Source organism: Dermochelys coriacea, chromosome 10 (assembly GCF_009764565.3).
Source record: "Dermochelys coriacea isolate rDerCor1 chromosome 10, rDerCor1.pri.v4, whole genome shotgun sequence".
NCBI lineage: Eukaryota > Metazoa > Chordata > Testudines > Dermochelyidae > Dermochelys > Dermochelys coriacea.
This window is the reverse complement of record NC_050077.1, coordinates 28,632,157-28,649,491: the sequence shown is the minus strand read 5'-3', so window position 1 is coordinate 28,649,491 and position 17,335 is coordinate 28,632,157. Positions and strand designations below refer to the sequence as shown.

Below are 17,335 nucleotides of genomic sequence, written 5' to 3'. Positions count from 1 at the left end.
AAGGTAGACTATAAGAAAGGGGGGGTTGGCTCCCTGCTGTTCCAACCTCAGGAACCCCAACCCACCGTTCTGTTCCTTTAGATAGCACCTTCTTTTTAAGTCCTTTGCCAGGCCATTTATCTGGTCACTGGATGCCTTCAATATAGCGTACTTGCACTGGACATCTGCTCCACACTTACCAAATAAGTTGTGACATATAGCCTACCACATCTTTTGTGCTCACCATAATAGGTCTTCCCTAACATTCGCTGTGAAAAAAACCCACTCCACCAAAGCCTATATGGTGGTGAGGGGAAAAAAATCCTTCCCAGCTCCACTAAAAAGGAGTGACTAGCACAATGCCCATAGCAGGTTCAAACCCACCTGATAATCCACTTAGGGGGAGAGAGGGTGGGTGCTGCCTTGCCTGCTGCATGGAGAAAGAGGTTTCCAGTGCCAGAGCTTGCACCCTTGAAGCCTTCTGCTCTTACATTCCAAGGGGGTGAGTCAGTGCTACAAAGCTGACGGACACCACCTTTTTTGCAGCAGTTTCTTACTTTATCTCCCCCCGCCCCCCGCCACTACTGTCTTCCTCTGGCAAGCCTGGACAATGGCCTCCCTGCTTTCAGCGCAGGGCAGTCATTTTGACGGGATGTAATAAACTTTACAAATGCTATATGCGTTACTTGTGAGTTATTTAGTATAAGAAAATAGATGCCTAAAAACTGCAAATTCTTATACTTGATATATTTTATTCTTGTTAGGCAAACGCAAATCCGCAATTGGTAGGAATTTTTTGTTCAGCTAATTTTGCATTGATTTTAGTTTAAAAAGCAATCAAGATATAATGGATAGCTACTCAACCATCTTAGGTTATATAAGTTTGATTTGAATTCTGTAACTTTTCAGGGAGAGCGCTTTCTCTTTTGTATTCTTGTTTTTTTGCTTTGCTTTTGTTCCCTCTAAATTGTGGTATGTGAAATTTGCAGAACAAAACAATATTTTGAAAGGTTAATATTGATCTGTAACAAGAACTAAGGTATGAACTTTGCAAAAAAGAGTCCAAGATTATTGTTCTATAAAATACAATATGCCTTTCAATGTATTTCCTATGGGTCTGATCCTACAAAATAGTTATTTTTGTAAGTAATTGTATTCACATGGAATTAATCCCAGTGTAAAGTTACTAACATGTAAATGTCTGCAGGATCAGGCCCTGCATGTGTGAACTCTAAGTTCTTTTAGATGTAGCAGGATTTGGCATGTTTATGGTATACTCATTGTTTAAATAATGCTTATAACTTAGTTGTCTCTAAAGTGTTGTTTGCAGTGGCAGTCTAAAATCATGATTCCTCACATGTAGGTTTCCTTGAGCTCTGAATGCATTGTTAAGAGTGTGATATATGATTGTTGCTGTGTTTCTTAGTGTGTCAATCATCTAACCTAGACCCACATACAGCAACTGTAAGCCATTTAGAAATAAAACCACAGCGTGTTTATCATAAATCTCAGGATACTTTTCCATCTAAATATGCTTCATTAGGCTCACCTTCTGTAATACTACTGAATCATTAGATGACATGTAAAAAATCATTTAGGCACTAATCTGTTAGCTATGCAGAGCCCCCATGTGTTTGATACATAAATGCACTGCAAATTAAACCATATGTTTCACTTTCTCATACAGAAAATGTTTTCAAAGCTGTACAGATGCAGAATTACATTATGTTTTGAGTGCTGCTTTCAAGATCTTTACCGCAACTTCCATTGGAAAGGAGGATAATCAACATTTTCCTTCAAAGATTACATTGCTTGTTAATAGATTTCTGTTGGATGGAGACCTAATCAAGTAATTTACACTAAAAAGCAATTGCATGCTAAAAATTTCCAGAAATGGTAGCTTTCTGTAATGATGTATAATAGTGGCAGCACTAGACGATCATACTTAAGATAGGTTTTCTTTTGGCAATACATTTATTTCAAATAAGTTGTTCTGGTTTCTTTTTTAAAATCTTTAAAAGCATTTCTCTTAACAGGGTGGGAAACCCAGTAATAGGAATTGAGCTAATTTCTGGGGGAAAGAATGCAAGCAGTTAGCTCTTAAATTGAATCAAGTTCATATAATAATACTAAACTCATATATAGCATTTTTCATCAGTAGATCTCATAGCACTTTACAATGGAGGTCAAAATCATTATCTCCATTTCAAATATGGGGAAACTGAAGCAAATAGAAGGGAAGTAATATGCTCATTAGGTCAGTGCCAGAGCGGGAAACAGAACCCAGGTCTCCTGAGTCCCGGTCCAGTGCTCTATCCAGATCTTGCTGAGGTGAGATAGTGAGATGGATTGCATCAGGTGTTTTTTTTCCTTTCATACCGTTGCTTATTTAAATTTTGATAAACTTTGTCTCAACCACATCATGAAAATATCCCAAGAAAATCTATGAAAACAAAATTTGAACCTCAAAAACCAGGCAATGCTTATGGTAACCAAACTGTGCCTATTGTAATGCTGATGTAGAGCTATATAATGATTACTCCTGCAGGTATACTATGAAGGGACAAAGACTTTCCCCTCTCCTCAACCACCTGATAGCATACCTGTTTCAGAGAAAGCCATGCTATATATCAATGGGGCTTGAGCACTGGACATTTTTTCCTTAGCCTAATGGGCATGGACAGCTGCATAGAGTGCCTGGCAAGATACTTTGTCCCTTGTGCTTGCTGGGACCAAGATGTTAGGCACAGGAGGATGGAACAGTACACATTTCAATTAGGGATGTAAGTGCTGCTGCACATAGTGCTCCCCTTAGCATCTCATAAAGCATCTGCCTTGTCAAATGAAATATTTCATGGCACCTCTGCTCTGGTACTGCAGGTCAAGTCCCCATAACACCATCCAAAACTCAAAGAAAAGCAAGGGCAGAATTTGGTCTCTAGGCTTTTGAAAGGGACAGTTATGACCTTGAGTACCACCTGCTTTTCATGCATACAGACCACCAAGTTTTCCTTGGGAAACCTGACAGAAAACTTGAATAGAATGCAAGGACCTGAGGTACATGCCCTGGACATTGTAGAGGTGTTGGTGTTCTAGAAATGCATCATGCATCCACAGAGAATGGCTAAATATGCTAAAATATCTAATCAATCAAAACCAAAAAATAGAATTCATCTTCTGTTAACTGCTGTTTAAATTGCAATATAGTTCAGGAAAGGGACTTCTAGGATTGGAATACAAATCACTCAAGTAGTTTCAGGGCCTACATCTGCCCTTACATACCTCTGCCAGTTTTTATGGTTTAGATTTACTACTACGACTTCTACTACTACTTCTTCTTCTGTTGTCTGCCTTCTTGCTAGCTGTGGTCATGGGAGGAACACAAATGGAAGAGAAAGCTGGTTGACAATATAGGGGAAATGATGACAGTTACTGTATACAGAGGTGTCAATTGTGCAAAGTAACCAAACTGAAAACAGAGATTTTTCCCCTATGATGTTTTTCAATTACAGTAATTTTAAATATTATTTTGTAACAATCATAGGGTTTTTAAAAAAATCCAATTTTTAATTTTATGGTGCCACTTTTAAGATAATGCTATTATTAGTTCTTAAGCCCAATATGTCAAGACAATTTTGTGAATGGGCACATCGCCCCTACCCAAGCTCTGTCCTCACCAATATTTTTATTTTTGTCACTAATGGGTTAATTAGTTAGTTTTAACTAATTTGTGCCCTACTGGAAATAAAGAATTGCAGTCTCTGTAGAACAACAGTGAGTAAAGCAGGTAACATCTGCCAGCATTGCTTGAACCTCTGATCATATGTGCTGCAATGCCTAGAAACAACAGAACAGAGTTTATGGTAGTTTTTGTGTATGCTTTAATTCTGAATGACCTTGCTCTGGTTATAGTATTTTTGTAAATTGAAATGGCTGTTGTATTGCTGCTGTTATCTCTAATGTAATTCTGAGCTTAGTATCAAAAAAGGTTAAAGATAGAAACATGACTTGAACGAATGGACAAATAAAAATATCAAACCAAAAACCTGACTCCAAATATTTTGCTGATGTAAATAATAATATGATGGTGTCTCTACAGGTTTAGGAATATGTATTTATAGTAAGGGAACTTTTATGTTTAGAGATGCCTAGTTCTTTTAACAAAGACATTTATGATATTTAAGTAATATAGTTAACATATGAATTCTGCCATTAATACATAGCACTTATGTTACAAGTATTATTATCTCAATTTTACAGATGGGGAAACTTAGGTTAAGTTGAGTAGTTTGATCAAAGAAAATCAGTATCAGACCTGGTATTAGAATTTGAGTTTTTGTCTTAGCCCAGTATTCAGTCCACTAGTCCATGCAGCTGCACTGATTTTTAAATTACATACCAATATTGCAAAGCGTGGTTTAATAAAGAGAGAGAAAAAATTATGTCATAGGTAAAATATCTCTCTTCCCTCTTATACACCCCCTGAAAAGGGATGAATGTAACTTTTATAGTAATCTTTCTCAACAGCTTTAACTGTAAATTCAGAATCTGAAGTATTATTATTATTTTATATATTTTCTATTTTATTGGAAAACCTGACTTAGTGTTTCACTGGTTTGACAAAGATGGATGCCAATTCTCTGTTTATTCTACATATGCAAAAAAGAAAAAACGTATACAGTCATTCTTTTTTGGGGGGTTGTGTGTGTGTGTGTGTGCAGAACTGTGATAAATGTTAAGATTGCTGTACTAGTACTTCATTATTTTTCAAAAAATTGTGCAGCTATGCATTATGCTAATTTATTGTATGCACTTTGCCACTTCCTCTAAATCTGCCCAAGACATACTCCACCATAGGGTTGCCAAAGTGCCATTATTATTATGTATTCTGCAGTATGTCATTAGATTACTTTAAAAAATGGTTCTTTAGATATTTGGATTTTATGAATTCAATTGTGTTTATTTGGAGAAAGAAAATTTGTTTTCTGGAAACAATGTAAAATATACTTGCTTAATAAATCATTACTTTCTACACCCAACCTAGCTAAGAAATAAATTTCCTTCCCTCTCTCTCAAACAGTGCATTAATTGTTTGTGTCTCCAGCTAAACGTGTCTAGGATTTGCTGTCAATTTCCCCCAATATTCTTGTATTTTAAAAAATCTCCATAGTATTGTAATTTTCTAGCAAATTCAGAATTTCATCTTGTAGCCACCATTATGCAACATTTCAGCAAAATGATGATGTTTTATTTTATTATATTATTGGGTAAGGTAAACTGTACACATCCCGTTTAAAGGTCCCTTAAATTGGCTATTTATTTATTTACTTATTTAGCTATTTTTATTTATTTTGTAGGAGTGGGGATTGGGTTTTTTTTGCTAAGCCTGCATAAAACTGCCCTTATATACAAATAAACCAGAGCGATTTTACGCGATGAAGCCTATCAGTGATACTGCAGGGAAAAAAGAGGAAAGATGAAGAATTGCTTTTTCATCTTGTATCAATATATATAGAATAGCATATTGGAAATCATTAATACTGTCCCGTAGACATTTTGAATAATGTAGGTGTAGCATAAGTAATTGGAAGTGCTTACATTCTGCCTTCAGACGTTTCATTGCTTGCGAGTTAAAATTGGTTGTCAAGTGTGGACTCAGAGGACTGTGCAAGGTGCCCTATTCTGTCATGTGGTACATATTTAATGCTTGAAAGAACAAGGAAGGGACATGTGCAGGAGAGAGAGAGAGATAGTGGTACCAACACAGTGCTGGCAATAGCTCTAGTAAAAGACTCAGGATGGGGAGTATTATAGTATTGCATATCTAATATACATATATTGGTTGTGGGGGCATACATAATCTTATCCTTGCCAAGCCAACCTTGAAATCTTTGGTTTTGCCTTGCATCAGTAGCCCTTTTGTATCTTTTCTTTGTGTGCTTTTTTATTTTATTCTTCCCTGGGGTTATGAGCTGTAGGTGCATCTAGACCTAATACAAGCACTGAGGCAGGCAGAAAAGCAGAACGGAGCAAACACATAGCAAGCACGACAGATGTCTGTAGTCATTTATATTGCCAGCACGTGGGTACCGTTTGCTGTTTCCCCTTACTTCTCTTGTGTTCTCCTGGTGAGGAAACAGGAGGCACTTTGCAGCCGACAATGAAATCTTGGCAGCTAATTGCAGTCGTGGGAGATGCCCTTCAGGTAAGACAGAAGAAGGTTTTAAACAATTTAAGGGAGAGAGAGGAAAAAGGGTAAAGATAGCCTTGGTAAATGACATGGAGCACAAACATTAAACCCATTGACAGAGATGCAGGAGGGTGCGGGAGTAGGTGTGGTGGTGGGGGGGGTGCAAATTGACATATTTGGCTGCTGTTATTGTGTAGCTGCCTTCAGTGGCTTCTGAACATTAATGCAGAGAGGTTAGTGTTTGCATGTGGCTTCTGGCTGTGTGATTAGAATAGGGAATTGAGCAATTGACGGAATAAAACCCAAGAGCAATATTAGAAGCATGCTGATGCGTTTTCATATTATGAAAGGTATATGGTATGTAAGTGTACAGGACTAATTCTCCAAAGGGTTGTGCTTATGTTTATGTATGTATAATTTGTGGCTGAATATGTGTGTTTAGATGCCTGCCTGTATGCAGTGCTTATAGAAACTGAGATGTGGTGGGATTAATTGTTCATCCTTTCTTTGTGCCTGACTGAAGTTTGTGTGAACTTCATCTTCAGAGAGATGTTTAACTTTCTTTTGATGGGATATATATTAGCATTTATATGAAATACTGCAGGGATCTAATTAAGAATGATTTTTTAAGGTACAGTATTGCTTTTTAATAGACACTTTGCAGGATTATTGACCAAATAGGTAACATCTTTAAGAAGTTTCAGGTACCTGAATACTTTCTATTGGTGATACATTAGCATGTTAGAACAGGTGCACTTTTTACTGATGTTTTTAAAGTTGATCCCATGTAATTGTGTAGTGTACATGTTAGAGCATGAGTGGATAGACTGTGGCAATATTTTTATAATTAAAACTCTTCTACCTTTACATATAGTTGAATTAACTTTGTTAAAATATATACTAAAGAATATGCATATTTCCGAAAAAAAATGGATTTATGGTTAAGAACCTTGTTTGGTTACAGAGTAACTGGGATATTGCCAACTACTTTGAACATTTCCTTTCTTTAAAAAAAAAGGTTGAAAAATGTGGAACAATGTTCAGGAAAATAAGGTGTTAAAAATAACGTTTTCAGACAGACCTGGAGGGCCATACATTTTAGACAACTTACTGCTTCCTCCAGCACAGTTATGTAGTGCAATATTGTTTACTGTGTATTTTACGTAGTTAGGAGCTGATAGCAAATATCTAAGTTTAGGCTCCATAAAATCACACTGCTTGTAATACTGTACTTTAAGGTACTTTTCAGGTATTTTAGTCGGTTCTGTATTTTAGTATGTAAAATGATCTAAAACTATCTTTTCCATTCCCATACATACTCTTTTAAGGAAATATGGTTTGTTATAGAAGTAATTGAAACTTATCTAAATAAGTAGGAAGTTAGTAATTTATTTCTGGTAGCATTAAATACTGGTATTTTGGGTTCCAACACAACTCAGTATTCTGTTAAAACATTTTTATTTCCTTTAATCATCATAACATGTATATTGGTTAATGCTGTATTATTTATTTATATATATATATATTTGAGTATGACAGTTTAAATTTTGGAAAGTGCTGCAAAACCCTCTACAGCTGTTCCATAATCTATGTTGCACCCCAGACCTCAATAATCAGTGCAGTACTGATACCTGTTTCATGGCTTTCATTTATGAATAATAGAAAAAGCATAAATAATGGATTTTAGTGTGATCCTTAAAGATAGGGTGTGTGTGTGTGTATGTGTGTGTGTCCACATACTTAATCACTCAATCTTATATCTATTGACGGATTAAGTGAATTGTACTTCTCTTGCTAAAAATAGTATCAGACTATTTGCTCTTCAAAATGTTATATGCTCACTATATCTTATGATCCTGCTATTTCTTTTTGTGCTGTAAAAGAATTTATATTTAGTCCTTATCTTCCTAATATCTAATATGTTGATTTCTTGGCAAATGTAATCAGAGACTTTAATTAAACTACTTAAAATGTCATGCCTAAGTTTGGAAGATTAAAACTTTTTTCTTCCTTCTGTTTTCCATGAAACAATTTCATTCATTCTGTTAAACAAAAGGATCGCTTTTTTCCAAAAGGCGTTATCTTCTAACTTTATAAACTTCAAATGAGTCAAAATATTTCAGTAGTTCCTTTAAAGTAGGAATGTTTAATATTTTCGACATAATTGTTTCATTTCACTTACCTGTTCGGCTTTGCTTATAAAATTATACATTTTACCATAAAATAAATAAATATTAATAAAATAAATAATAAACCTTTTTTTGTTAATTGTGCTAGAGGCTTGCACTATGACTATTTTTACGTTTAAATTAATACAGCATGATCAGCAATATTTTATAGTGATGTTAAATTACAAAAATGTTGGCAAACCAAATGTAATGTCAGAAATGAATTGAGAGAGAAATGAAACATGATCGAGTATTGCTCTTACGTGATTGTGGTAGAAGGTAAGAAATAACACATAAAGTGATTCTGAGAAAAAGGTGTGTAGTTTTTCACAAGTGAATACGTCTTATCCAAACTTGTTGTGATGTTTTATTAAAATATTTAATATTTAAGTGGGATTTCTTTTTAAGCTAACTCAAGCTCCCTGAAGCAATCTTTCAGCCTATTTTGCTTTATTTACATAGATATTAAGTTTCAGACACTTTTCTACAAATTATTTCATCAGAAGGCATTATACTCGTAGAATTATTAGAAGAAGTCAATGGCTTTAGTATGACTATTCTTCAGTAGTTGAGATGAAATTTTTGGGAATCAGAAACGCAGTTTTGAACTTGCCTCATAGAAAAGCAATATGGCAACTTTTTAAGCGTATTCATTTGAGGGAAATATTGGTTCTTTTAAAAATAAAGTCATGGCATTGTCTCATTATTTTCCAGTAAATGGGCTTGTTATACAATTAGTCTAGAAATCAATATTGAAAACTTGATTTTTATCTAGTTTTGAAGTATATTACAAATAAAGTTTTCTTGTCAGTAGCATTTACAGAGGTCAACACTAAGACAAGTTCAATAACATACACAGAAATATAGGTAATTGCTTTTCAAAGGTACTCTTTTTCAATATAAGACTAAAATGTCATATTGCATATTTCACTTGTTTTCAGAGTAATAATAGAGTTGCATGCTTGATTTGCATAATGTAAATTACATCTTTCAGTCAGTAGGGGGTAAGGAGTGCAGCTTTGTCTAAAAAAGCTGCATAATAAACAAGTCTCCCCTAACATCCACTGGTCCTCGCATTACATTTTGATGAGAGAAAACTGATATTTTGGGGAAATGAGATATTTGGAATGGCATTTATGAGGCTAACAAAAAAACTATGAATTATTGATGAATTCCTTTTAATCAGAGGTATTTTCAGCATTTATTTCCAAAATGTTTAAGGGGGTTAAGCTTAATTTTATAACCATATAATAAAATTTTAATTTATAATAAAATTCAACTGTAGTGTATTAACTCAGAAAACTCTGATCCAACCTTCTTCTATATAGTTTTTAAGAGAGTCTCTCAGACAAATGGAGACAATAAGAGTGGTAGCAAAGCTACTGTCTTCTATCTAGGAGATTTGCATTCCATGCTTTTATTTAATGTGAACTTCAATTTTGATAGTGTGAGTCTGTTTGCTTTGGGGATTAATATATAGAATGTAAGCACTTCTTAACATTGATCTTCATAATGCATTTTCAGCATTTGATTTCAGTTAACCAGGTTAAGTTATATAGGCTATGATTTACCATTGAGATTAATTGAAAATAAAACACAATACAGTTTCTTCCACCAGGTGCGTATGAATAGCAGACTATTTTTGTTAGATGATTAACTACAATTTGTATGCACAGGAACTTGATTTTTAGTCAGGGACAGTTTTCTGATGGTCAAAAATATGAAATGTATATAGGGGAGACATACTAGTTGTCTTTCCCCCGTCCCAATTGGTCTTGCAATAAAAGTTACTTTTTTGAAAGTGCTAAAATGGAGACATTGCTTGAGTCTGCAAGTTAACATTCAGTTTTTGTTCAGCAAAAATAGGTAATGAATTCAAGCAATTAAAAATGACAAAAAGCCCAATTTTACTGCTTGGACTTAACATGCTTTCATTTTTTTCTTTTTCAGCTGTATAAAGAATTCAGAGTATTCTTTTTTGTCAGGTGCTTGCAAAAAATACAGAGACTATTAGAAAAATCCTTAATCTGCATTTGCCTGTGCAATTTTTATTTGAGTACTTCACTGTCAACAGATGCAATACTGACAATCAAATGCACGTAATATTATTTGGTTTTGGCAACTTCTCATTTACTTACCTATATTTTGATTCATGTAACTTTGAGAGACTAGTAAATTGCCTGTAGGAATCAATGCAAGGATTTCTTTTAGCTAATATGAGCGTAAAGAAAATGTATATTTTGTTAAGGACAATTAGGTAGATCACTGAAAAGCTACATCTAGGTGGCTAATATTAATATTGCATATATTTTTCAGTGATTTACACAAGTTGTATGTGGAATTTCTACCCTTTATATAATGTTGGATGTGAATCTAACCTGGGAAAAAAATAAACTGATCATAGTCAATAAATTAGATGGATAGTCTTCCTCCAAAATAAAGCCTCAATAGAAACTGCCAACTCATAATGTTGGAGTGTGACATTTTAAAATCGATGATGTTTGAGAATCACCCTGTTACTCCTTGCAAATTAAATATACTTTATATAATAGGCTGCCACTGAAAATATAAATATTAATTTATTTTGTTTACTTTATGAATATGTGTCTACGAACTAGGCATGTGGGTTTTTCCCTTATAAAAAGTTAAATGTTTTAATTTTACAAATAATAAGTAGAGGGGAATTTATTTTTCGATAATGAAAAGTGAAATACAGGAGAAGAACAGTCACTTGTTTTTGGCTATTAGTTAAAATAATTAATCCTAACCAGATTTTTCTCTAATCTGTAAATACAAAAATATATTATATAAATTAAGCAATAGCTTTGGAATTTCAGTGTTGCTTATTTAAAATACTATTCTTCTATAACTTGGAATTAACACAATCATATGAGACTTGCAACAAAAAATAGCATCATTTCAGTGATTAATTACACTTATGATGATGCAACAGTGTCTTTGAAGAACCACTGCCACATTCAGGCAAGCTTTTAAAAACACATTATTTAACCCAAGCCTCATTAGACTGTCATGTATTTTTCCTTTTGTACTATTGCTGATTACCCAGATATGTAAGCAGATGGTGTCTCCTATTTAATCATCCTGATTTTCTGGCCCAATTCATCATCTGTGATTCTACAGTGCTAGTGATTGCAGCTCTGTTACTGCTTCTGATTTGTGATGTCCCAAACTTCTGGGGTATGATACCAATGAATAATATGGACAACATAAACGGGTTGATTCAAAAGGCTATATCAGCCATGTATACAGAGAAAGTTTAGTAATTGGTAGTAATAGGAAACAACACAACAAAGAAGCAAACCCAAACAGGTTTAGTTAGAATAGTCTGCAAGACTAGATGGATTGTGAAATATCATTTAACATTTTTCCTTTTGAGACTCTTAACTTTTGAGAAAGTTTGATTATTTAGAAAGCTGTGAACAGTGTCAGTTTTGCACATCCTTCCTACTTGCCAAATTAATTAAGCCAGTGCCACACAAGGCCACCTCTTTATTTACATATCAGAAGCACATAAAAAGGAAACAACATTAATCATGACAGTTCCCAGAGAATATTACTGCTGACTTGTCAAGGAGCAAAAATGTCTAACCGAGAATAAAATCCCATTCCAAACAGCATTTCATTCCAACAATGAGTCCTCAATGGTCCTCAGTATTACAAATTCAACTCCAATTAAATGTGTATACATTCTGCCAATACCACAGCTTCTAAATCATCTTCATTTCTTTTACTTCCTTCTGCACATTTGGAGGTACCAATTTGAAACATAATTCTAGGCCACTCTTCCTTGGAAGGTGAGCATCCTTTTTTTAGTTCCCAAAGGAAAGAAACTGGAAAATATCCTTTGTATCACACGATCTTGACTTGCAGCAATTATATTTACCAAGGACAAACATGGTGACCATGCTCTTAGGTGTTTTTAAACATCTTACAAATAGATTTGACAATTTTTTTTTTAAATTGGTTCCTCCTACCAACAAACCACTGTAAGAAGGAGAACAAGGTAGTACAATACCGCTCCCCATCTCAGTGGGGAGATGTCTGGTTAGTCCACGAGGAAATGTGGAGAGCATCCATGCCTGAAAAATGCCTCCCCCTGCCTCATGGGAGCTGCTGCCAGGAGGAAGGGGGAAGGGGAGATGCACAAGCTAGGCCTGACCTGCTCCCTCCCCACATTGGGCTTGCTGCCTCCCATTGACTGGTGAGGGGAGGAGGGTGGTAGCTAACTTGCTTTCACATTCTCTCTCCCGCCCTCCCCCCAGTAATTTTAAATCTCTTCCTTCTATAGTTATAGATAGCTATCTGTGTTTCTAGGATGCTGTGGGTCCAATCAATCACATTTTCAGGAAGGATTTTTTTCCCATAGGGCCAAATTGGATGAGGTCTGTTGGGGTTATTTTTCACTTTCACAAAAGAATTATGGAGGAACATTTGGAGTAAACAAGAGAAGGATTTAGAATTCTAAAATTCTATAACTAATTCTATATTCTAAAACTATAGGAAAATATAACTGTTGTGGATCATGTCTAGTGCAGATAAAAACTAAAAGGGCCTGTTCCCAGAGGTAAATGAGACCTGGGATTTTAGCTAGTGGACCTTGTGCCTGTAAGGGGAAGCCTGAAGACTTCACAGATATAGGTACCCTGTGGTACTGTCACCTTCCTGCCCATGGGTGAAGGATTAGAGGATTCATAAGGGAGGTGAGTCCTGGTGATGGGGGGAGGTGTTTACCGCATTAATGGGGGAGCCCAGTAACCACATGCTAAGTCCAGTTAAATGCCTACTATATGAGAGGGACATCTATCACCCCTACCCAGTGATAATATAGTTGTGGCCTGCTGCTTAAAATTCATTCCAATATCTGTCGTTCATTCACCTGTGTGTCCTGAGCAATTCAATACAATTCAACAATTGTAACAGGTTGGCATGATTTTTCTGTTGACCCGCTCCATTAACAGGTTTTAGAAGCCTGTGTGAAAAGCTAATGTTTTAGTGACCCATTGTGGCACCCTGAGGGATTGCTCATTAACTGCTCCCTTGATACAAAGGAGGTGAAAGTAGCTCTCTAGGGAGAGCAAACTAGGAAACTGGGGCTGAGGGTGACTGGTTGGCACCCTCATGTCAGTCAGCATTGGACAGGGATGTGTGTTACGAGTTGCCAGTAAAGCCAAACCCTATGAAGGGTGTTGGTGTGGTTACCGAGAATCGTTCAACTGATTTCAATAGACTATGGATCAAGCCCTGACTGAACATCTGTGTGCCCTGTTGAGAATGGAATAGGAACTTCATTCATTGAAATGGCTCTTGATCTCTGAAACAGAAGTGCAGTGGAGCTGGAACAATTTGTATAGTGGGGGTGCTGAGAGCCATTGAACAAAAGTGTAATCGCTGCATGTGATGGAAACCACTTCAAGCCAGAGGGTGCTGTCGCACCCACAGCACCCCTAATTCCTGCACCCCTGCAGAAGTGATGCGTCTACATTAATTTAAAATTAAAGACTTAAAAACTGTTTATATGACTGACATTTTCTTATTGTTCACCCATTTGTGGCCACTAACTATTAACTAATGTCAAACAGAGTACATAGGTAGGTTCAAATTACGGTAAGGTTACTAATACATTAACTGTTTTTCCTTTTACTATTAAATTATTGTTCAAAGTATGCATACTATAGATTTAACAACAGTGTTAAAAATAAGGTGGGGTTTTGAAAAAGGTTTTGGAGTGACTTAACTCTGCTCTATTCTAGTTAATGGTAACAAATTACCTCAAATTTCATAGGCATTTTGAATCCTGCATTTTCGTTGGCCCATCTCTATTTTTTTAACTTAGGCCTATTTTTGAATTTAGACTTTGATCTCAAATCAGGCTACACTTTAGGCCAATATAATCTGGTGAGGAATCAAGATCTATAGATGTAATGTTATACTGGATACTAGATATTCAGTGATCCCAGAACTCAGTCCAAGAATGGTGAATGAGCCAGACTCAATATTCCTTAGAAAAGAGGCCTTTAATATTAATCTGACTTGTTATGGTCTACTAGTGAGTTTCAAGTAGTCAGACTATACCTGGATAGTAAATTTGCTATTTTTATATTGAAAATGCAGGATATATTTTGTACTAGACTTCCTTGCTAGTATATTCAAAAACAGTTAACTCTGCAGTTGTCTATACCTGCTAAATAGCAGTCCCTGCCCTCACTTGGAATTACTGTTAGACTTCTATGAAGTAAGTTAATTTATCCTACCAATTAAAAACAAACCAAAATAAAACTGGGTATTGTAGGATATTATACCCTCCTCTGGCAGTACAGGGCAGGGGGTGAGGCTGTAAAGCCATCTTAGGTGGCCACTTGGGGAGTCCCAGTGACAGAATGCAAGTGGAGTGGCTGGCTCTATGTTACCATTCTTTTGCAGCTTCTGGCGTACAGAGAGTGTAGGCAGAATGATCAGAGGGGAAGGGCTGTGAACAGAGGAACAGCCATACTGGGTCAGACCAATGGTCCATCTAGCTTAGTATCCTGGCCAGTGCCAGATTCTTCAGAGAGAAGGAACAGAACGGGCAGTTTCAAGTAATCCATCCCTTGCTGTCCACTGCCAGCTTCTGGCAGTCGGAGGTTAAGGAATATCTGGAGGGTGGGGTTGTGTCCCTGACCATGTTAGCTAATAGCTATTGATGGATCTGTCCTATACTTTTGGCATTCACAGGGGGCTTCACAGGCCTTCGTTGGCACCTGGGCACAACTCAGAACATTATTAAGTTGCAACAGGAGCTCATGATTGAAGGGTGGAAGCATAAACATGGCATAAAGCCACCTTATATGAAAGCTGATTAGGTAATTTTAGTAGTTAAGCTTAGACCATATTACAAATCTCCATGTGCAACTTGATATATTCTAATTGACCTCTATGTGAATATGCAGTAGCGGTGGAAGAGAGGGATGCACTTTTCTCCTCCTTATGTGGCTGATGCAAGAGCCAAGCACATTGTGTTCTGTGCACTCACCGTGAAGGTTTCTTCTCCCCTGTTGTCTATAGATGCATAGCACTCAAAAGGGACAGAAGGCATAGATGGGGGTTATGCTGAGTTCCTTATAGAAGTGAAGCAGATGCTCACTTTTCATTCCAGGAAGCCTTCTGTCTGTGAGCTGGAATGTCACTGGGAAACGGGCTTGCCTAACATGGCACAATTTAGTCTTTAGTGATCAAATGGTAAAGATTGCAGACTAAATTATCTTCCTTAAAAGGAGAGAGCACAAGATTTTAACCACAAACCTAAGGTGGAACTCAGGGTTATTAATGGTTTTGTTAAAAAGTTAATTTGTTGCTTGCTTTATACCAGGCCTTGTCTATAACTTTGAACAAATTTAGACTTTTGACAAAATTTTGTCATGAAAACATAAAATATAAATTATTTTTAAGGAAGAGCGATTGACCTCTGTGTATTCTTTTTTTAAAAAGATAGTGTCATGACTCCTAAATTATAAAACTGATTTCCCATGAAATGCTTAGTTCCCTATTTTATATTTATTAAGCAAGTTAATTTGTTGATAGTCTGATTCCTGAAGATCCTAACTTCTCAATGTGAAATATTCATTGTACATTGGTAAAAATTATCTCGGGCATTGCTTTCTATGATTTAAGGCTACATGGAGTTGTATTATAATTATCTTCATCAAAACAATAACTAATTCTGATAAGTCTGAAAATGGTTGCCTTCCATAAAGCTTAAAATAAAATCCCAATGCTTATCCTCTCTGCTGTACTTTGCTGTATGGTACATAAAGTATGATAAAGGGTATACTATTAAGTTTTTTTAATTCACCTTTCAAATGTTTCATCGTATAATGAAAAGCACATGAATCAGTTAGTATGAAAATTATATCGTGTGCCAGATTTCCTACTTTCCTATAAGATGTTTCTTATATTTTAATAGAAAAACTACAGTAACAAAGCCCTTTTAATAGACTGTTAGTACAGTTACAATATGTTTAGGTTTGGAACATTTAAAGGAATTGGTACTGGGCAAATATTGTAACACATCTCTGTGCTTTGTATTAAGAATTCCTGGTCTCCTGAGTTGTTTTTTTAAGATTTTGAACAGGCAAGCAAACTAAACTCATCTGACTGTACTCTACTTTTTCTAGAAAGTCAGTTTCAATTGTAGAAATTGCACACACTTTCTCATCTTCCAGTCATAATCTTATTCAGTAATTTCTAGGTTTTCTGGGGAAAAAAAGTCAAGTTATAACAACATTTTAGAGAGAACAGTAGCAGCTGCTTATTATTATTTAATACTAATGTTAGAATAGCTAGTGGACACCAACCAGACTAGGGCCCATTGTGCTAGGTGCTGTACACACATATAGAAAATGATGCTCCTACCCCAAAGAGCTTGCTGTCTAAATGATAAGACATGACAAGGGGGTCAGACAAAAGAGCAGACTAGAGTGGTGACAGAAGGGAACAAAAGTAATTGGATGTGCATGGTTCTTAGCCAATCAGGAGCAGCAATCGCAACTCGCCCTCTGCATAGTCATTATTCATAGCACTTTTAGTCTGATGTAAAATTGGCCAGGGAAGACTTAGGGTTAAACTATGTTTGCCTCAGAATATGAAGGGAGTGAAGAGAAAGAGTAGAGGAGGACCCCTTCCTCTCCGAGATTCGTGTTTAAGGGTCAGCCATATTGAGGAAGGGGAGTTGGTCCTCCCATGAACATTGCACACCAGAGAGAGGTGTGTGTCTGAATGATGTGGGATCAGGGCTGTGATCTAGATTAGTGTGTTCCTGCAAACCTGATGCTGGGTAAGCAAATGCTACATCTTTTCTTAAAGATGGATTAAGGACACTGATGAATGCTTTTCCACCATGCTCCAGAATCTACAATGGCATGATGTCAGCTCCTGCCCTACCCAACCATAATTTCTCTAGTCTCCATCACCAGCTTCCCAGCAGTGTGGTTGCACTAGTCTT

At 36.1% G+C, this 17,335-nt stretch overlaps 1 protein-coding gene across 26 annotated transcripts in view; it reads left to right on the top strand.

The window, feature by feature from the left end:
- The window catches only part of RBFOX1 (RNA binding fox-1 homolog 1), a 2,470,149-nt gene that overhangs the window by 1,298,277 nt on the left and 1,154,537 nt on the right, over window positions 1–17,335 (top strand). The window contains exon 1 of one of the 26 annotated variants that reach the window (XM_043493160.1): window positions 5,741–6,184. The exons of 21 other annotated variants lie outside the window; for them this stretch is intronic. In XM_043493160.1, the coding sequence (XP_043349095.1) occupies window positions 6,140–6,184 (45 nt within the window). In that variant the 5' untranslated portion in view covers window positions 5,741–6,139. Of the gene's footprint in view, window positions 1–5,740; window positions 6,185–6,374; window positions 6,403–17,335 lie in introns of those variants that run through there. 4 more of the 26 variants (XM_038419731.2, XM_038419733.2, XM_043493166.1 and 1 more) reach the window with 4 other exon arrangements.